General features: G+C 50.8%; 1 protein-coding gene across 1 annotated transcript in view; it reads left to right on the plus strand.

Annotated features, from left to right (window-relative positions):
• ALDH1B1 (aldehyde dehydrogenase 1 family member B1) overlaps positions 1-17,220 on the plus strand; it is a 75,958-nt gene extending 58,738 nt beyond the window's left edge. The window contains 2 exon segments of the mRNA XM_081803240.1: positions 12,184-12,677; positions 12,680-17,220. Of these exon segments, the coding sequence (XP_081659366.1) occupies positions 12,194-12,677; positions 12,680-13,788 (1,593 nt within the window). The 5' untranslated portion in view covers positions 12,184-12,193 and the 3' untranslated portion in view covers positions 13,789-17,220.
• Positions 17,221-18,548: the final 1,328 nt, after the last annotated feature.

The following is an 18,548-nucleotide window of genomic DNA, read 5'->3' on the forward strand; positions in this document are numbered from 1 at the left end:
CCCCTCCTGTTTCATTTTCTTTTTGCTTGAAAACAAGATCAAGGGCGCCTGGGTGGCTCAGTCGTTAAGCGTCTGCCTTCAGCTCAGGTCATGATCCCAGGGTCCTGGGATCGAGTCCCGCATCGGGCTCCCTGCTTGGCGGGAAGCCTGCTTCTCCCTCTCCCACTCCCCCTGCTTGTGTTCCTGCTCTCGCTGTGTCTCTCTCTGTCAAATAAATAAATAAATAAATAAATAAATAGATAGATAGATAGATAGAAAACAATATCGAATTATCTCTTCTTTCCTTCGGGGTGTTGAGAGTCCAGAAGCCCTTTACATAAACATGCCTGGTAAAGGCCCTGATCTGTCCCCAGCAAGCAGGCATTGCACCTCCGAGGCCACCGATGGAGTGGCTTCCGGGTGCAGAGCCAGAGACTTGGGGGTCTCCTCAGCCATGCTCTGCCCTGCCAGGGTCTCTCTGCCTGGCCTGGGGCAAGCCCCTGTCCCTGCTTGGGATTCAGTCTTCTTTCCTGTACAATCAGGGTAACAGTGCTCTTCGTCCATGTTCTTCCTGTCACAGTGATAAACCCCTTTGGCTTAAGTTATAAATGACAGCGCAGGACTCATTCTCCCAGCTGAAAAACACTAGTACTGCCTATGGGTGCTTTCACAGGAAATGATCACCTACCAATTTGTAAGCAGCCAATGTCTGAGCCCCCAAGAGCCTACCTGTATCTATGCCCAGCCACTGCCCTGGGACCCCCAAAACCTCCTCGTGACTTGGCATCCGAAGGAGTCATGCCTGGCCCAGCAAGGGGAACACAAAGACCAGGCATAGAATGACGGCAGGCCCTATGTTAGCTAGTGAGTGTGGATTTCTGGTGTTCAGGTTTTGAATAGCATGCCTAGCCCCTCCATAGGCTTAAGCACTTCCCGGTCTGATACTGTTTCTCTGAGGAACCTCTGCCACCCTTTATCCACCGGAGTGGGGCCCAGCTTGTGGACAAACTCAGAGTGCTGGGAAGCCATTGCCCAGCAAGGGACCCCTGATCTGTCCACCCACCCTCCTTTCTAGCACGTCATTTGGTCCAAAAAGTTGGCCCTGGGAGGACAGACCTGGCCAGCTGTCCTCCAAACCCTGTGAAGGACTCTCACCAGGCCAGGTGGAGGCCACACTCCCTGGTTCCTGCCCCTGAGTCGCTTTATGCTGCCCCTCCTTGTGAGCATCCCTAGATACCTCAGTCCATGAGAAAGACAACGGAGCCACAGAGACCCCTGGAGCTGCCTCAGGGGTCCCCGGGGGGTAGGGAGGTCCAGCAAGCAGCTCCTTTTCACCTGGATTGACATTGACCTTCTGTGTTAAGATTTCATTTGGGTCTGCAATCTAGCCCAGTTCCCTCACTGTATGGACAATTAGGCCCAGAGGGCACATAATAAGGCAGGGAGCCTGGGACCCAAGCCTCTGGCCCCCAGCCCAGGGCTCTGCCCACTACATCTCATGTCCTCTCTCCTCTGTGGTTCCATCTTCCCTGTCATTGAAAACATATTACTGTGTTCTGGGGAAGGAATATTCCATGGCCCATAATCCTTATGAACAGATGTGCAATGGGAAACACCTTTCTTATGCCAACCCTGGGGCAATTTCACCAACCTGCAGCTGTGGCCTTAACCAGGATGCAGCCTATCTGAAAAGGTTGTTTAAACACCACACTAGATACCAGGTGAATAATAAATAAGACTGTGACATGTGTGAGTTCTTGTTATGGATGCTAGTCCAAGCCCCCTCCCCCACCATGGACTCCCTGAAGGACCTGGAGAAGTCCTTTTGCCTCTCTGGGCCTCAGTCTCCCCATCTGTACAATGGCAACATTGGACCAGACGCTCTAAGGGCCCCCTTGCTCCCTGCTCTGTCCCTGATTCTGTAAGGCCAAGGGTAGGATTAGCCATCAAGGGAATCCTCTGAGGTAGAGGCTGCTCCTCCCGGATGACCCACTGAGGCAGTCATGGCAGGATCTTTGGAACCAGATTTGGAGAGGGGAGGCTCAGCCCCAGGTCAGGCACCTCCAGTAGCTTGCCTAGTGGTTAAGAATGTGGCAGTTGGGCGCCTGGGTGGCTCAGTTGGTTAAGCGACTGCCTTCGGCTCAGGTCATGATCCTGGAGTCCCTGGATCGAGTCCCGCATCAGGCTCCCTGCTCAGCAGGGAGTCTGCTTCTCCCTCTCCCGCTGCCCCCTCTTGTGCTCTTTCTCTCTCTCACTCTCTCTCTCAAATAAATAAATAAAATCTTAAAAAAAAAAAAAAAGAGTGTGGCAATCAAAGCCAATCTTTGCAATTCAGGTGCACCACTAACGAGTGAATCATTTTCACTCTCTGAGCCTCAGTGTCCTTATCTGTCAACTGAAGCTGGTGACACTTGTCTTCGAAGCAGAGTTAGGAGGGTTTGTGGCAGAGCCTCCTAGATATTCCCCAGTGTCTGTCTTCCCACAGAATCACAGAAATGGGATCTCTCAAAATGACCACCCAATATAGAGATTGCAGGTCCCAGCCTCCCTTGTAGTTAGCTGTACCATGTGACTAAGTTCTGGCCAAAGGAATGCAAATGGAAGGGTTTGGTGGCAGCTTTGGGGACCCTTCTTTAAAAGCAGTGGACATACCTACTCTGCCTCTTTGTCCCCATCCCTCCCTCCATCCTGCCACCTGAAATGCAGATGTGGTAGCTGCTATTTTGAACCACAAAGACAATGCTTACTGCTAAGGGTGACCAAATGGTGAGTTGGAGGGCTATGTGTACTTGAGGATCATTTATCAACTCCCTGCGCCGCTTACCTCTGGGCTTATTTTCCTTATTTAGAGAAATCAACTCCCATTTTCTATAAGCCACTGTTACTGGAGGCTCCGTTTCTCAGAGTCAAACCTAATCCTCACTCACTGCCATGGGATCTGACGAAATGAAATGGTTCTCCCCTAACCAAATCACACCCCCTGCCTTCAAGTCCTTCTGTGCCTCCCCAGGATAACATTGACACTCCTTAGCCTGGTACCTCAGGCCCTCCATGATATGTCCCCCCCTTCCCACTCCAGCCTTGGCTCTCTCACTGCACCCCACCTTGCCCAACACACCCCAGGCCCCAGCCAGCAGGAGCTATTCACAGCTCCCCACGCCACCCAGGCCACCCCTCGTTTCTGGTCTTTTGCACCTCTAACTCTGCTTCCCAGAAATGCCATCTCTCCACTGGCCCTCTTCGGCTTTCTATATTCAGATCAAGTATTACCTCCTCCAGGAAGTCTCCTAAGACCTTCCCAGGCTTTGTTGTGTTCCATTTCTTGTTTCGCTTTGCTCTGTTGGCACCATGGGGCTTTCTCATACTGTGTGAGAGCAACACACCAGTTTTCCTGTCTGTCTACCTCCCCAGTCTGCGGACTGAGGACGGGGAGAATGCCCGGTTCATCTTTGCTCTGCGAGGGCCTCTGCCACGGGGCCATCCATAAGAGGAGCTGAGTGAAGGGAGGAAAGACAGAAGGCAGATGCTTGTTAGTGTGGAGTAGTCTTGGAAGCTGACTGGAGACAGAGGTGAAAGGCAAGGGCATCCTGAGCAGCAGCTCATCCCTGCTCTGGTCAGATATTCCTGGATCTAAGAGGCCCTTGTGCATTCGTTGGCAAATCTGCACCGAGTGTCATTAACGGTGGGGCAGCATCTCAAACTCACTCAATCAGCAAGTGTGTAAAGATACACTTGGCCTCTGCCAACACTTTGTACTTCAGTCATTGCCTCATTATAGCTCCATAACCAGCAACGATAACAGGATGGGAGAGTCAACTGATGGTTTCACAAATAGCATGTGTGCGGGGCCAAAGTTTGTGGTCCAAGGACTCTGCTAACAATGAACATTGTTTAACAGCCTAACCGTAACCTTCTGGGGCCCTGATCCTCTAACGGCCCTTTGGTGCATCTCATAGCCCCTCCTTTAACAGTGGGGGAGACTGAGGTGGACAGAAAGAAGTTGCCCAAGGTCACACACACCAGGCTCTGACACCAAGCCCCTTGCCCTTTGTGCCACTCTTGCCCTGTTCTGTGATTGCTGTCCAACAATTAACTGTGCATTTAGATGAAGACATAGACCCCTCAGGCCCAATCACGAGGGGCACGAAGGGACAGATCCATTACAGAACCTTTGACCTGGGAGGGCACCTTCTAATGATTTGGTAACATAAATCTTTTCGTATTTTTTTGGTTTTTTATTATGAACCCGTTTAAGGATATGCAGAAATAGAATATAACAACCCCCCTGTGCCCATCAGCAGCTGGCTTAAGTAGTTCTTGAAACCTGTTGTTTTGGGTAAAATGACTTGGAATTCTCTCTTCCCCCAGGAGACTAGAGGAGACACACTACAACCAGAATAATCTTCAAATTGCAAACTGGATCATGTTAACTCACCTCCTTCCTCAAAACTCTAGTGGGCTTCTGTGCCGTAGAAAGGGAGGCAAAGCAGAGTTCCACCCCACCCCACACAGCCCATCTCTGCGCTTCCACCCCACCCCACACAGCCCATCTCTGCGCTTCCACCCCACCCCACACAGCCCATCTCTGCGCTTCCTTGAAGTGACAGGAAAAGTACGCTTCTCTCTTGTTTAAGCCACTTTTATTTGGGGTTCTCTCTGATGTCAGGAGTCCACAAAAAGCTACATATTGGAGTCAGTAGAGGAGCTGAGAAATAAAACCAAATGACAACAAGGAAAATTAGATAACCCTGTACAACACCAAAGGATTCTGACGGGGGATCCGAAGTGCCACTCAGGCACCGATGGTGTAGAAAGTTGTCCAGGTGATGCTCCCATGTGGCCACGGTTGAGAAGCACTGTTTAATGATCCGTGTCTGAACTCATTCTAACTAACACTGAAAAGTCATCTCCTGAGAGGCCCCCGGCGGGAGGAACGCGGGGCCCCCTCCTCTGTGCTTCCACAGAGCTTGGTGCCACACCCTGCCAGAGGAGTGTGGTAGTTTATGGCATTAGTGTGGTTGGGTCAGGCTCCCACTGTCCTCTGAGCTCCTCCGGGGTGGGACCACCGTTAGATTGATCCACGGGGCCTGGTCCAGGGGTCAGAGTTCTTACCTGGGCCTCCAGAACCCTGCATGGTCTGGCCTGTGCCCACCCCTCCAGCCTCTTTCAGAACTATTGGCCCCTTCACTCATCCTGGTTGTCTTCTCCCCAGTCCTTGAATGCACTTGACCCCTCCCATCTCAAGGCCTATGCATACGCCCGTCCCTGTTACCTGCAACTTTCACCTGCCTCTTCATTTAGCCGCTGCTTGTCCTTCCCCCTCTACCTTTGCTGTGTGAAGCCTGGCCTTGGCATTGGCATCACCGGGTAACTTGTTAGAAATGCAGAATATAAGGCATTTGTAGTTAACAGGGATTAACAGGTCTCCAGAATGTGGAGAATGCTATGATGGGTAGTTCCGACTCAAAAATATGATGGGGGTGGAGGCAGGTGAGGGTCCCTTTTCAGAACAGAGGAATGCTGGGTGAACAACAACAACAAAATGTCCACCATAATGATGGTGTCTACACAGTAGAAGACCGTTGACCACCAGGCCCGCTCTGGCTGGACCAGAGGCCGTGAACTCCAATGCCCACAAGGGCTAGAAATGAGTGAGTCAATGTATTTGCTTTCCTTTTTTTTTTTTTTTTTAAAGATTTTATTTATTTATTTGACAGAGACAGAGACAGCAAGAGAAGGAACACAAGCAGGGGGTGTGAGAAAAGGAGAAGCAGGCTTCCCGCCAAGCAGGGAGCCCGATGTGGGGCTCGAACCCAGGACTCTGGGATCATGACCTGAGCCGAAGGCAGATGCTTAAGACTGAGCCACCCAGGCGCCCCTTTGTTTTCCATTTGTTAGCTGTTATATATTATATACTTGATTAGAAACTTGATGGCTTAACACAACACAAACTTAGTATCTTGCAGTTCTGTGGGCTCTGAAATGGTTGTCACTGGGCTGAAATCGAGGTGTTGGCAGAGCTGTGTTCCTTCTGGAGTCACTGAGGGAAAAGTGTTCCCTTGCCTTTTCCAGCTGCTTGCATTCTTTGGCTTCTGGCTGCATGACTCCACCCTCCGCCTCTATCATGTGTCCTCTGAGGCTGACATCCCTGTCCCTCTTTGGTAAGGACCCCTGAGATTACATTGCACTCCCCCCACCCATCTCATCCGGGATAATCTCCCTGCCTCAAGATCTGTAACTCCAGATGTCCTGCGCCGCCCCATGCTCTGCTTCCAAGTCGGTGTGATTCGTGTGCTTGTGCACGAGCCGGCATCTAGCCTGAACTCAGGCCACGCACCTCCTGCGTGTCCTTGGCAAGTCCCTCTCCCTTTCTGGCTCTCAGCTGACTCACCTATAAACTGAGGCGCAGAGGGAGGGAAAGGGAAAGGAAGCCAGGCAGGTGGGAGGGAAACGGAGTTTGTGGTCAGTACTCAGGGTTGGTTTGACAACGTTCTGACTTTGGTCATGTTCCCACAGTGTAAATGTCACAGAGTGTAGAGGCTCACTCCGGAGAAAAGGAGGGGGGAAAGGGTATATTTGGGTTTGCTTTTACATGCATTGTTATTTTTAAATTTTCATTCCCCGAACTCCCTCACTATCTTGACCCAGTTTCCATCTCCAGTTCAAAGGCAGAGAGCGGAGGCACCTGTTGTGCTCGGTGTAGAATAAAAGCCCAGTGCCGCTTGCGTGGCTTTTGGTTTGGAATCTGTCTGATCCATTCATTGTCTCAGAGGCAGGAATCTTCTCTAGGAACTTCCTAGACATATAAGGCTCCAAAACGCCAAAGGATAGAAATAGCCTCTCTTCCCCTACCAGCCAGTGTAAACACATCCCTGGGTGACATTCCTTGCTGACAATGACCTGGCTATGGCTTGTGTTATCTCACGATTTCCCCTTCAATCCTTTTAGTCCAAACACACAGTGGCTCCAGGCCCGACATCCGTTCTAGAGGCCTGGATCTTTTTTGCCAATTTAAAAGCTGAATCCAAAACATTCCTGAACAGTTGTCAACTCTCTGCAAAAATAATGAATGCATTTTACCCTGAGCCGCTGCCTATTTGTGCTTCTCTTCAAACTGTAAATGTCAAGCATTGTGGAAGGTTTTTACTTTCTAATTTTTGGGACGCTTTTACAAATGCCTTGTGATGGGATTACTTTGGTGAGTTCTGATGACAGCCACAGCTTGTGAAATGTCAAGGGTGGGCGTGCCGAATGGAATCTAGATAGAGACAAAGCATTCGCTGGATTAGTCACTTTCTGAGAACCATCCATGGTAGAGTCATAGAATCCCCAAAGACCACTTAGGTCGGTCCTCCCCACATATAGCTGCATGTCTGGAGAATGTGTAGAACTTAAAAAAATTCCTGGGTCTCAACCAACATCTAAAAATTTAGAATCTCTGAAGGTAAGACCCAGAGAGGTTGTGGGGTTTGTTTATATATATATATATAATATATACTTTTCAGGCAGTTCTGATGCACATCTATGTCTGGAAGCCCCTTGTCTTATTCAGTCCTTTTTTGGGTACTCCCCTCTACAGGATTTTGCCAAATGGTTGTCTATCCCTTCTTGTACTCCTCTAGGGATGGGGGACTCACTGCCTTTCAGAGCAGCCCCTCCTATCCTTCCTTAGCCAGCTCTGCTTTGTCAGGAAGTTCTTTCTCTGCCCCCTGTAACTTCCCCTGGACTCCACAGATGCCCATCTTTGTCCTTTGGAGATTTGGAGGGCACAAACTTGTCCCATGAGTGGACACCCCAGTTCCTTCAGCTGTTCCTCCCAGGACACAGCCTTCAACCTCTCCCTACAGGGCTACTTCCTGTCTGCCACTGGCCTCTCACACCTGCCACAGCTTTCCAAGTGGTCGTGAAAACTGATACTCCTTTTGTCGTGGACTCACTGCTTCTACCAATGAGGCTGTTAATAATTGACTGAATAAGTATTAAGTCAGTCCATCACGGAGTGCCAAGTGCCCAAGGGGTGCTAGGTTGGCCATGTGCTGTGGGAGAGGCAGAAGGGACTTTGCAAGGGGCTACACGGTTGTGGGGGGAGCCAGAGGAAAACACGAACATAGCCGTGGCAAGACACGAAACGCACTGCTTTTAGTGGACAACTCTATTTTGCGGCAAGGACTGTAAACATCCTAAGGATGACATGGTCACAACAGATTCCAAAGAGATGTAGCTTAAGGAAACAACAATGTCCATCAGCCAGGTTCAAGCAGGAAAACGTGAACACTAAAAAATGTGCAGAGGTAGGGATTTAATATGGAGAATCAGGTGCTGACAGAATTGCTGGAAGGGCTGGAGGGAGAAGCTGGACAGATTCCCAGCACAAGATGGACATGACCCATCAGTCTCCTTACTGTCTGAGGCCACCTCTGGAGCTAGTTAGCTGCAGACACACCCCTGCAGCCATGATTCAAAAAGCAGGTGGTCAGAGTTTCATTTCCAGGAAGCTAGAGAAGGGACGAGGAACAGGAATGCAGGAAATCCTCACAATCCACCATCCTGTCAGTGATGCCCCCAAAGGGGCACGACAATACCCTCCGCCCTCCACATCTGACAGGGGTACTGCTAATCAGAAGCACCTAGTTCACTCCAGAGCTCTAGCTGCAAACAAGGTGGGAAACAGCTCTTAGCTTCCCATGGTCTCCAAGCAGAAGGAAGGTGCAGTGGAGGCGGGGTGAGTCAGAGATGTGTGGTTAGCATGCTTTATGGCAATGAAATGGACACAATCTAAATGTACACCCACGGTCTACCCTACCACTTCGGAGAGGATGATGTTGCCTTTTAATCAACATGACATGAGAAAAGGTTCATAAATCACTAAGTTAAAAAGAAAAAAAAGAAAAAGAAAGCAGGCAGCAAAATAGAGGTCACCATATAATTTCTTTTTGATTAAATGAATTTTTGAAAAATACGAAGTTAAAAATACCAGCAAGATAAATGACAACTTTTGGGTGAAAGGAGTGAAGGTATTTTTTTTCCCTAAAGGTCAAAAGTATAATTTCATAATGATGTAAGGTCAATACATATGTCATAATAATCATAAATATGTATGTACCTGATACATGAAGCAAAGACTGATGGAATTAAAAGAAGAAGTAGATCCACAATTGCCACAGATTTTAACATTTTTCTCAGAAATTGACAGAAAAACTGGATTGAAGGTTTTGAAAAATTCTTGCAACCTTTTCCGTGTTTTCCAAGCTTGCTACGTTGTGCATATATTCTTTTTGTCCTAGGACAAAAAAACCGCATTTTTAAAAAAATCACACAAAATCTTAAAGGTGCAGGGGAGGGGGCGGGGCGCGAAGAGCAGCGAAGGTGGAAGACAGTGAGAGGGGAGGCACGGAGGGGTCAAGGAGAGGCTCCAGGATGAGGACCTAACAAGGTGCAGCTTATGGAGAAGTGCAAACTAACTGGAGCGCTAACTCTGTGACCCGCGGAAGGCCTGCCCCATTCTGGGTCTTTGTTTCCGCTCCCAAACGAGCGCCTTAGGACCGCAGCTTGAGCGGCGGAGCAAAAAAGGCGCTCCAGCGTGCCGGGAGATCCGGGGCCGGGGGAGGGGGGTGGCTGGGACCCGGGAAGCGCGGGCGGGGGGGCACTGCTCCCCACCCCCAGCTCCGACGCGCCCGCGCCTGGGGAAAGGAGCGGCCTTGGCCTCGGGCCGCAGATAGGCGACGCCCAGGACGCAGGCGGAGCCTTTCGGCGGCTGAGCCGCTGCGCGGAGGCGGGACCTGCGGCGAGCAAGCGGCGGGAGGCTGGGCTAGAGCTGCGAGAGCCTGAAGCTGCGCCGGAGCTCGAGCCCGCCGCAGGTAATTAGCGCCCTTCTCCCTCGGCCCCCAGGCAGGCCGCGGCTCCCCTCCCTGCGATGGAGGCTACCTCTCTGGGTCTCCGCTTTCCCATCTGGGGACTGGCCGTTCAGCCGGGCGTGTGCTGTGGGACCCTCTCCAGGCTAACAGCCTTGCGCCTGCACCCGGGTGCCTGGGTGGTTCCTGTTGGGCTCAGAGGACGCAGACCCCCCTGAAACCTTACCTTCTTAGCTCGACCTCATCGCCCCTGCCCATCCAGTCCACTCCAGCAGAGAGCCCCTCACTGTAGCTGAGAGGCCAAGACACGTGTCACCTCCCTGCAGAAAGGGTGAGGTTGGTGCCATTCATACTGGATGATTCCGAAGGTCCGGTTCTTGGCACAGTGGACACTAATACTGGGATCCATAAGAAATTGCCCATGGCGCCTGGGTGGCTCAGTCGTTAAGCGTCTGCCTTCGGCTCAGGTCATGATCCCAGGGTCCTGAGATCGAATCCCACATCGGGCTCCCCGCTCCGCGGGAGGCCTGCTTCTCCCTCTCCCACTCCCCCTGCTTGTGTTCCCTCTCTAGCTATCTCTCTCTCTGTCATATAAATAAATAAAATCTTTAAAAAAAAAAAAAAAGAAATTGCCCATGGTCAGGAGAAAACTCAAAGCTAGAGCTAGGGCTATGGGAATCCGGGTTGAGGCTCTTATTTTTACTTGCTGTGTGTCCTCTGTGAGCCCACAGACCTCTCTGATTCCCAGCCTTCTTCCAGAATGGGGGTCATGATCATCTACCCCAGGGGTTACTGGGAATCTCCGTGACTTAACTGCTAAGAAAATGGCCTGCAAACTGTAAAGTGTGGTGTGCTGTGATCTTACAAATACAAGTGAAGTCTCCAAGCACAGACCCCTTTTAAGCCCCTAGAAGAGGAACAGCCTTGGCTAAGCATGAAAGATTTGCCAGCCTTGGTCTATGACTATCTCTCTCACCTGTTTAGCCCCTCCATCCCCCACCTCTCCATGGATTGGTTTCCCCCACTTAACCTCCCCTGGGATCCCTCCCTCCTCAGATCCAGGCCTTTGGACCCAAAGCTGCTTCTGTCCCAGCATGGGACAGAGCTCTGAGCAGAATGGAAACTGAGTGCACCCCTGACAGGTCTGCTGGCTCAACTACCCTCCAAGGTAGGGTTTTCTTGGGCAGCACTGATTTGTATGAAGCTGGGGGACCTGGCTGGGGCTTTGCTTTCCAGGATGCCCACTGGCAGAGGGTGGGGGGTGGAGAAGCCAGGTGCAATTCCTTTTGGCTTCTGGGTGGGTCAAGACTCAAGTGAGACAGAAAAGATGGAGGGATTGATGTCCTGGCTGAAGAGTAAGAGTTTCAATGAATCTAGGAATTTAAGACACCATTTGCATTTCATTGAATACATTTTATATACTGTTTAAATTTTATAATTGTTGTTTTAATAAAGTCTGCACTGTTTCAGAGTCGTAGGGAAGAATAAACAGGCCCTTCTTTCCAGTGGCTTCCAGACTTGCTGCGCTCCTGGGAAGCTGAGACCTATGTCCCCGGGGGCCGGGCTAGGCTGGTTTCTGAGGGCGAGCCAGTTCTGATGGGCTGGGCGGATGGTCTCCAGGCTTTTAAGTGCACGGCCCCATTCAGTGTAACCCCATGAGGCCTTTCACATAAGAGGAAACTGAGGCACAGAGGGGAAGTGAAGCAAACCCTTGTCTCAGAGACAACTCTGTCTCTCAGTCCCTTTGGTTTCTACTCCATTGTGAGGTCAAATTGTGAACAGTGTTTGTGGAAGTTTTGATGTATGTCACTGAATACAACCGAATAACTCTGTAGCAGGCATACTTCGGGGCATCAGGAACACAGCAATGAACGAACCAGGAAAAAAAAATGCCTGCCGTCTCAGAGTGGATGTTTAATTGGGGAGAGGCAGACAAGAAACAAATACGTGTGTAAATATACTCTCTGGTGTGTCAGATGGGGAGAAATAAAGCACAGGAATGGGGGACAGTGTGCTGGCAGTGAGAAAAGTTGCAGTCCTGTAATTTTTTTAAAGGGCAGTCAGGGAAGGCCTTGCTGAGCAGGTGACATTTGATCCAAGACCCAGAAGAGGTGAGGGAGTGAGCTGGAGGGTAGATGGGACATGAGGGAGTTGGAACCAGAGAGTTCTTTAGGGCCATTGCCCCGTACCCCCAGCCCTGACGCACCCACACCTTTGTACTGCTTACAATCCACATTGTTAGAGGTGGCACCCCTTTACGCTAGCATCTTGGAACGTCTGAGCTGGCGGGCCTTTGGGGGACCACTTGGCCCGCTCTCACCTGTTCACTCTGGTTCCTCCTGTCCCCCTCCAGAGTCGTAAACATGCTGCGCTTCCTGGTGCCCCGGTTGCTTTGCCTCCATGGCAGGACCGCCCCGTACTCTTCTGCAGCGGCCCTTCCGAACCCCATCCCGAACCCAGACATCCGCTACAACCAGCTGTTCATCAACAATGAGTGGCAAGATGCAGCCAGCAAGAAGACCTTCCCGACAGTCAACCCCGCCACGGGAGAGGTCATTGGCCACGTGGCTGAGGGGGACCGGGCTGACATGGATCTGGCAGTGAAAGCAGCCCACGAGGCCTTCCGCCTGGGGTCTCCATGGCGCCGGATGGATGCCTCAGAGCGCGGCTGCCTGCTGAACTGCCTGGCCAACCTGGTGGAGCGGGATCGTGTCTACCTGGCCTCCCTGGAGACTTTGGACAATGGGAAGCCTTTCCAGGAGTCTTACGCCTTGGACCTGGATGAGGTCATCAAAGTATACCGGTACTTTGCTGGCTGGGCTGACAAGTGGCACGGCAAGACCATCCCATGGATGGCGAGCATTTCTGCTTCACCCGCCATGAGCCTGTTGGCATCTGCGGCCAGATAATCCCATGGAACTTCCTCTTGGTCATGCAGGGCTGGAAGCTCGCCCCAGCGCTGGCCACCGGCAACACTGTGGTCATGAAGGTGGCAGAGCAGACCCCCCTGTCTGTCCTGTACTTGGCCTCCCTCATCAAAGAGGCGGGCTTTCCCCCGGGGGTGGTGAACATCATCACTGGCTATGGCCCCACAGCGGGCGCAGCCATCGCCCAGCACATGGATGTCGACAAAGTTGCCTTCACCGGCTCTACTGAGGTGGGCCACCTGATCCAGAAGGCGGCCGGCGATTCCAACCTGAAGAGAGTCACCTTGGAGCTGGGTGGGAAGAGCCCCAGCATCGTGCTGGCCAACGCGGACATGGACCACGCCGTGGAGCAGTGTCACGAAGCGCTGTTCTTTAACATGGGCCAGTGCTGCTGTGTGGGCTCCCGGACCTTTGTCGAAGGATCCATCTATGACGAGTTTCCTGAGAGAACCGTGGAGAAGGCTAAGCAGAGAAGGGTCGGGAACCCCTTTGAGCTGGACACCCAGCAGGGGCCCCAGGTGGACAAAGAGCAGTTTGAATGAATCCTGAGCTACATCCGGCTTGGCCAGAAGGAGGGGGCAAAACTTCTCTGCAGCGGGGAGCGTTTTGGGGAGCGCGGTTTCTTCATCAAGCCCACGGTCTTTGGTGGCATGCAGGATGACATGAGGATCACCAGAGAGATCTTCGGGCCTGTGCAGCCCTTATTTAAATTCAAGAAGATGGAGGAGGTGATCGAGAGGGCCAACAACACCAGGTATGTCTTGGCTGCTGCCGTGTTCACCCGGGACCTGGACAAGGCCATGTACTTCACGCAGGTGCTCCAGGCCGGCACAGTGTGGGTAAACACCTACAACGTTGTCACCTGCCACACGCCTTTTGGAGGGTTTAAGGAATCTGGCAATGGGAGGGAGCTGGGGGAGGATGGGCTTAAGGCCTACACGGAGGTGAAGACCGTTACCATCAAGATTCCTCAGAAGAACTCGGAAGAATGGCTGCCACAGGGACCCACCTCCAGTCCAGAGTTTCCATAATCACCTAGACCATGGTTGCCAAATAGTTTTTTAGCCTCGGACCCTACTTTATTTGTTCCAAATGAACTCTTAGAGGGAAGCTCAGCAAATAAAGCAATTAAAATGAGAACTGCTCTTGTTAAAGCAGGACTGGGGACTGGACTCAAAAGTCCTATCCACCTGTGCCTCGGCCCCAGCCCCCTTGGTGGCCCTGAGTTACTTCCATGAAATCTTGGGAGTCTCTGGAAAATAGATTAAAAACCACTGATCTGGACAGTGGCTTTTAGTTCTTTCTTCTGATCTGAGGACTTCCCCATGTATTAATCTAATGGCTTAGTAGATGGACTCAGTTCAGACATAGGATCGGGAGGCATCAGGAGTTTCAAACTAGGTGGATGCCAGATCTTGGCCCCATTCTTCAATGACTTAACCCAAAAATCAAGGATGCTTCTCCTTTTTTAAGTACCAGTTGCCAGCTGTTTTGCTTGCTTACCCTGCATTTTGCTGCTGATTATCATTACTTTGAGGGAAAAAGTGGGCAAAGAATGCATTTATCTTTTTTTTTTTTAATTTTTAATTTATTTATTTGAGAGAGAGAGAGAAACAGCATGAGAGGGGATAGGGTCAGAGGGAGAAGCCGGCTCCCCGCTGAGCCGGGAGCCCGACGTGGGACTCGATCCCAGGACTCCGGGATCTTGACCTGAGCCGAAGGCAGTCGCTTAACCAACTGAGCCACCCAGATGCCCAAAGAATGCATTTATATAACCACTCCTTTAAAATAAACTCAAACAACCCGAGTGTCCATTAGCTAGTGAGTGGGTAAATAAAATGTTTCCATGGAATATTCCCTGTGCTAGTCAGCCATAAAAAAGGAATGAAGTGCTGATACATGAGGCAACATGGATGAACCTTGAAACCTTAGGCTGAGTGAAAGAAGCCAGACATACATACAAGGCCACATATTGTATGATTCCATTTATATGAAATGTCCAGAATAGGCAAATCCAGAGACAGAAAGTACATTGGCGGTTGCCAGGTGTTGGGGGAGGAGGGAATGAGGAGTAACTGCTAATGGGTATAGGATTTCTTTTGGGGAGGTTTCAAAGGGTTCTGAAATTGGATAGTAGTGATGATTGCACAACTTTGTGAATATACTGAAAAGTACTGAATTGCACAGTGATTCACATAAAAGGGTGAATTTTATGGTGTGTGAATTAATTTCAGTTAAAAATTAAATAAGAGATACCCATACATTATTTGCCAGTCAATTTTTTTAATCAATATTCTCTTACAACTGAAAATTTTAGAGTCTTGGGGATGGAAGGGACCCAGGTAGTCATCTAGTCAGGTGCGAAAGTCCTCTCCCCAATATATTTCTAGTTGCATTTTTGTTTTCTCTCAGCTGGGTGACAAAGTGCAACTTTAAGGCCCACAGAGAAAAGCCTTGGTTCCTGCCTAGAGCAAGTCCATCTGAGTTCCCATTTCGGACCTTCCACACTGTCCCCCAGCCCCTACCCAAACACACCACCCCTCAAGCAGAGCCCAGCATCGGGGCCATTCTGACATGCTAGGGGTTTCCAGAATTTTATTTATTTGTTTTTATTTTTTAAAGATTTATTTGAGAGAAAGAGGGCACATGTACTTGTTCATGTAAGCGGACTGGGGGGTGGGGCGTTGCAGGAGAGGTGGAGAGAGAGAGTGAAGCAGACTCCCTGCTGAGCACAGAGCCTGACACAGGCTGATCTCAGGACCCTGAGATCATGACCTGAGCTGAAATCAAGAGTGGGATGCTCACCCCACAGCTACCCAGATGCCCCAGTTTCCAGAATTTTAAACCTCAGAGTTCAGTGTATTCACTGTTAGTCTCCTGACTTCATTCCCCATCTGAAGGGAGTAAATCCAAGCCAGCCAGACCATGGTACAGAAATAAGGCTGATCCTTTCTCTCCTCGTCTTCCATCTTTCTAGACCATGTTGCTCACGAATCACCACACTTCTCGGTCCACTCAGTCTTGGGAATGCACAGCTTTGGTCATCTCTTTAATGTCCTGTTATCTCACCGAGGCATCAGGATGATTTTGTTCTGTGTCTTTAGGAGTGGACCCGAAACTGCTTCCTGAGGACTTGGGGTCTATTTGGGACCGTCATCTCCCCTTCCTAGGCCTTCCTTTTTGTACCATTAGTCTAAGCCTGGGGTGACCCTGGCTGTCCCCCAAAGGGCATCTTTTATCCCTTTCTCTTGGAGGCTCTTGGCACCTTTGCATAGTAGGCAAGTTTCTCCCCAACAGCCTGGGGAGGGGTGGAGGTGGGAGGGAGCGGGCAGCTGGGTGGGTGGGGTCTCTGACCACTGAGAAGCAACATCCCGGTGTATTCACAGCTCCACTCATCTGCTTCTCAGTACTTCTAAACCAAGAGAACCTTTTAAAGGCTCAGTGTGGGTGGGACTACAAAAAGACAATCGTCTAGGTCCCTCGCTTTGGTCCCTAAAATTCTGAGACTGATGAGTCAGATAGGTCAGATTCTTAGTCAGCTGAGCCTGGAGGCCCCTCTGTCCTCCTTCGTTGCTCTCACTGCGGGAGGTGTGAGCAGGAGGTTGACCTGGGACAAGCTTACACCAAGGGCTTACTCTGTGGAGCATGATCTCTGCCAGTTGTCTTTACACGCCACTGAAGCCTCATAATCCCATAAAGTAGGCAGTGGGGTGACCCTCTTTTTAGATGAGGAAGTCGAAGCTGAGAGGATTAGCACGCAGCCCATTTGGTCTCAGTTTTTCATATGCATACACGAGGGGCCAGCAAGGGGAGAGCATCTAATCACACTTCAAGAAGCCTCGAGAGCCCACAGCAGTGCTGCAGGACAAGCCCCTACACCCTGCTTCTCTGCTGGACCCACCAAGGCTTCTGATCAGATCCCGGATCCCGGGCCTTTTAAAAGAACTCTAGTTTGGGTTGGCTCTATTCTGGGTGTGAGCCTGACCTCTGGTGGCCACCTTGTTAGTTCATTTGCTCAAATTATTCACTGATTAAAAAAAAAAAGGCTCGGGGCGGGTTCTGGGCATGTTGTGGGGAAGCAGAATTGAATGAGGCAGGAGCTCCCTGCAGGGGCTCACAGGCTACCAGGGAGACCATTCCAGAAGAGGTGAAAAGTCTGAGAAGTAGAAGCACAGAGGCCATGAGATCACAGGAGGAAAGAAATAACGTTAAGCCCACACAATATTTATAAGGCACCTACAATATATATGATCTCATTTAATGTTTCTAACCTCCTTCATGGTACTTATGATTAGCATTCCACTCGCTAAATAAATGTGGAGGCCCAGAGGTGTTCAGCTTGGGGGTGGAGCTGGGATTCCAACTCAGGTCTCCTGACTCTTGGCTGCACCTGGCTGGGCCCGAGGGAGAGGCCCGGAGGCAGGGGCACGGGATCTGCTGGGTGAGGAGGACGAAACCAGAGACACAGGAAGTGTGTTCCTGGAAGAAGGGCCTGGGGTTTATGAGCAGGCGCGGAGGGTGTGAGGAATGGAGGGAGGAAGGGAGAAGCCTGCGAAGAAAGGCCCCGGAGGAGGCAGGGGCTGGGTTGTGAGGGGGCTGGCGGCCCTGCGAGGAAGTCCACGGGCTGTCTAGCAATGGGAAGCCATGAGGGCTTCCCAAGGAGAGTGAGAGGATTCTATTTGGGTTTTTTTTTTTTAAGATTTTTATTTATTTATTAGAGAGAGAGAGAACACACACAAGCAGGGCAGGGAGGAGCAGAGAGAGGAGAAGCAGGGAGCCCGACACAGGGCTCGATCCCAGGACCTCAGGATCATGACCTGAGCCAAAGGCAGACCCTTAACCAGCTAAGCCACCCAGGCGCCCCCTTATTTTGGTTTGTAAGGCTGGTTATGCTTCAGTGGGAGGATGGGTTGAGGGGTCGACCTGGAGCTGGACAGTATTGCCAAAGCCAACGTGATGCTGATCTGAGCCAGGTGTGAGGATCGGTGGTGGAGCCTGGCAGCCCAGAGGTGGGCTTCTGGGTGCGGTGACAGATTGCTGCAAGAGGAGTATGAAGTTAGGGCGACGCATGCTCCTGGCTGAGGACAAAGTGGCAGTCGTGCTAGCTCTGAAAGGGAACCCAGTTGGAGGAGCAGATTTGGGGAAGAGGTGGCGAGGTTATTTATTTATTCGTTTATTCAGTGAATAAATATTGAGTGCTGACCATGTGCTAAGAACTATTCCAGATGCTGGGGACATGGCAGGGAACCAAACACGAGTCTTGCACATGCTCCCTGTTGGGGGAGGCTGACCACAAGTAAAATAAGGGAAGCATTTAGTCCATCAGGTGGATAAGGCTATTATGGAGAAAAGTCCCACTGGAAAGGAGAATCGGGAACATGGCTGTGGTGGGGTAGGAATTGTAGTTTTCAATAAGGTGCTCAGAGATGGTTTCACTGAAGAGATGATGAAGGACTGAAAGAGGTATGGAAATGGCAGGTGCAAAGGCCCTGAGGCTGGAGCACATATGGGGTTTCAGGGAACACAAGGAGGCCAAGGAGCCGGAGTAGAGTGAGAAAGGGCTAGAGATGGAGGTAGAGAGGTAGAGGGTCTGGGGTAGGGGCACATAGAGCTTTGAAGGTCAATTGGGGCCTTTACTGTGAATGATGAAGAAGCCACTGGGGGGTTTTGAACAGAGCAGTGATATGATCTGACATGTTTTAAAAGGATCACTGGAGGTGCCGTGTTGACCACAGATTGCAGGGAAAACAAGGAGAGCTTGATCCTGATAATGCCAACATCAAAGGTGAGT

Source organism: Leptonychotes weddellii, chromosome 14 (assembly GCF_054177405.1).
Source record: "Leptonychotes weddellii isolate Sample4059 chromosome 14, ASM5417740v2, whole genome shotgun sequence".
In the NCBI taxonomy this organism is placed as follows: Eukaryota; Metazoa; Chordata; class Mammalia; order Carnivora; family Phocidae; genus Leptonychotes; species Leptonychotes weddellii.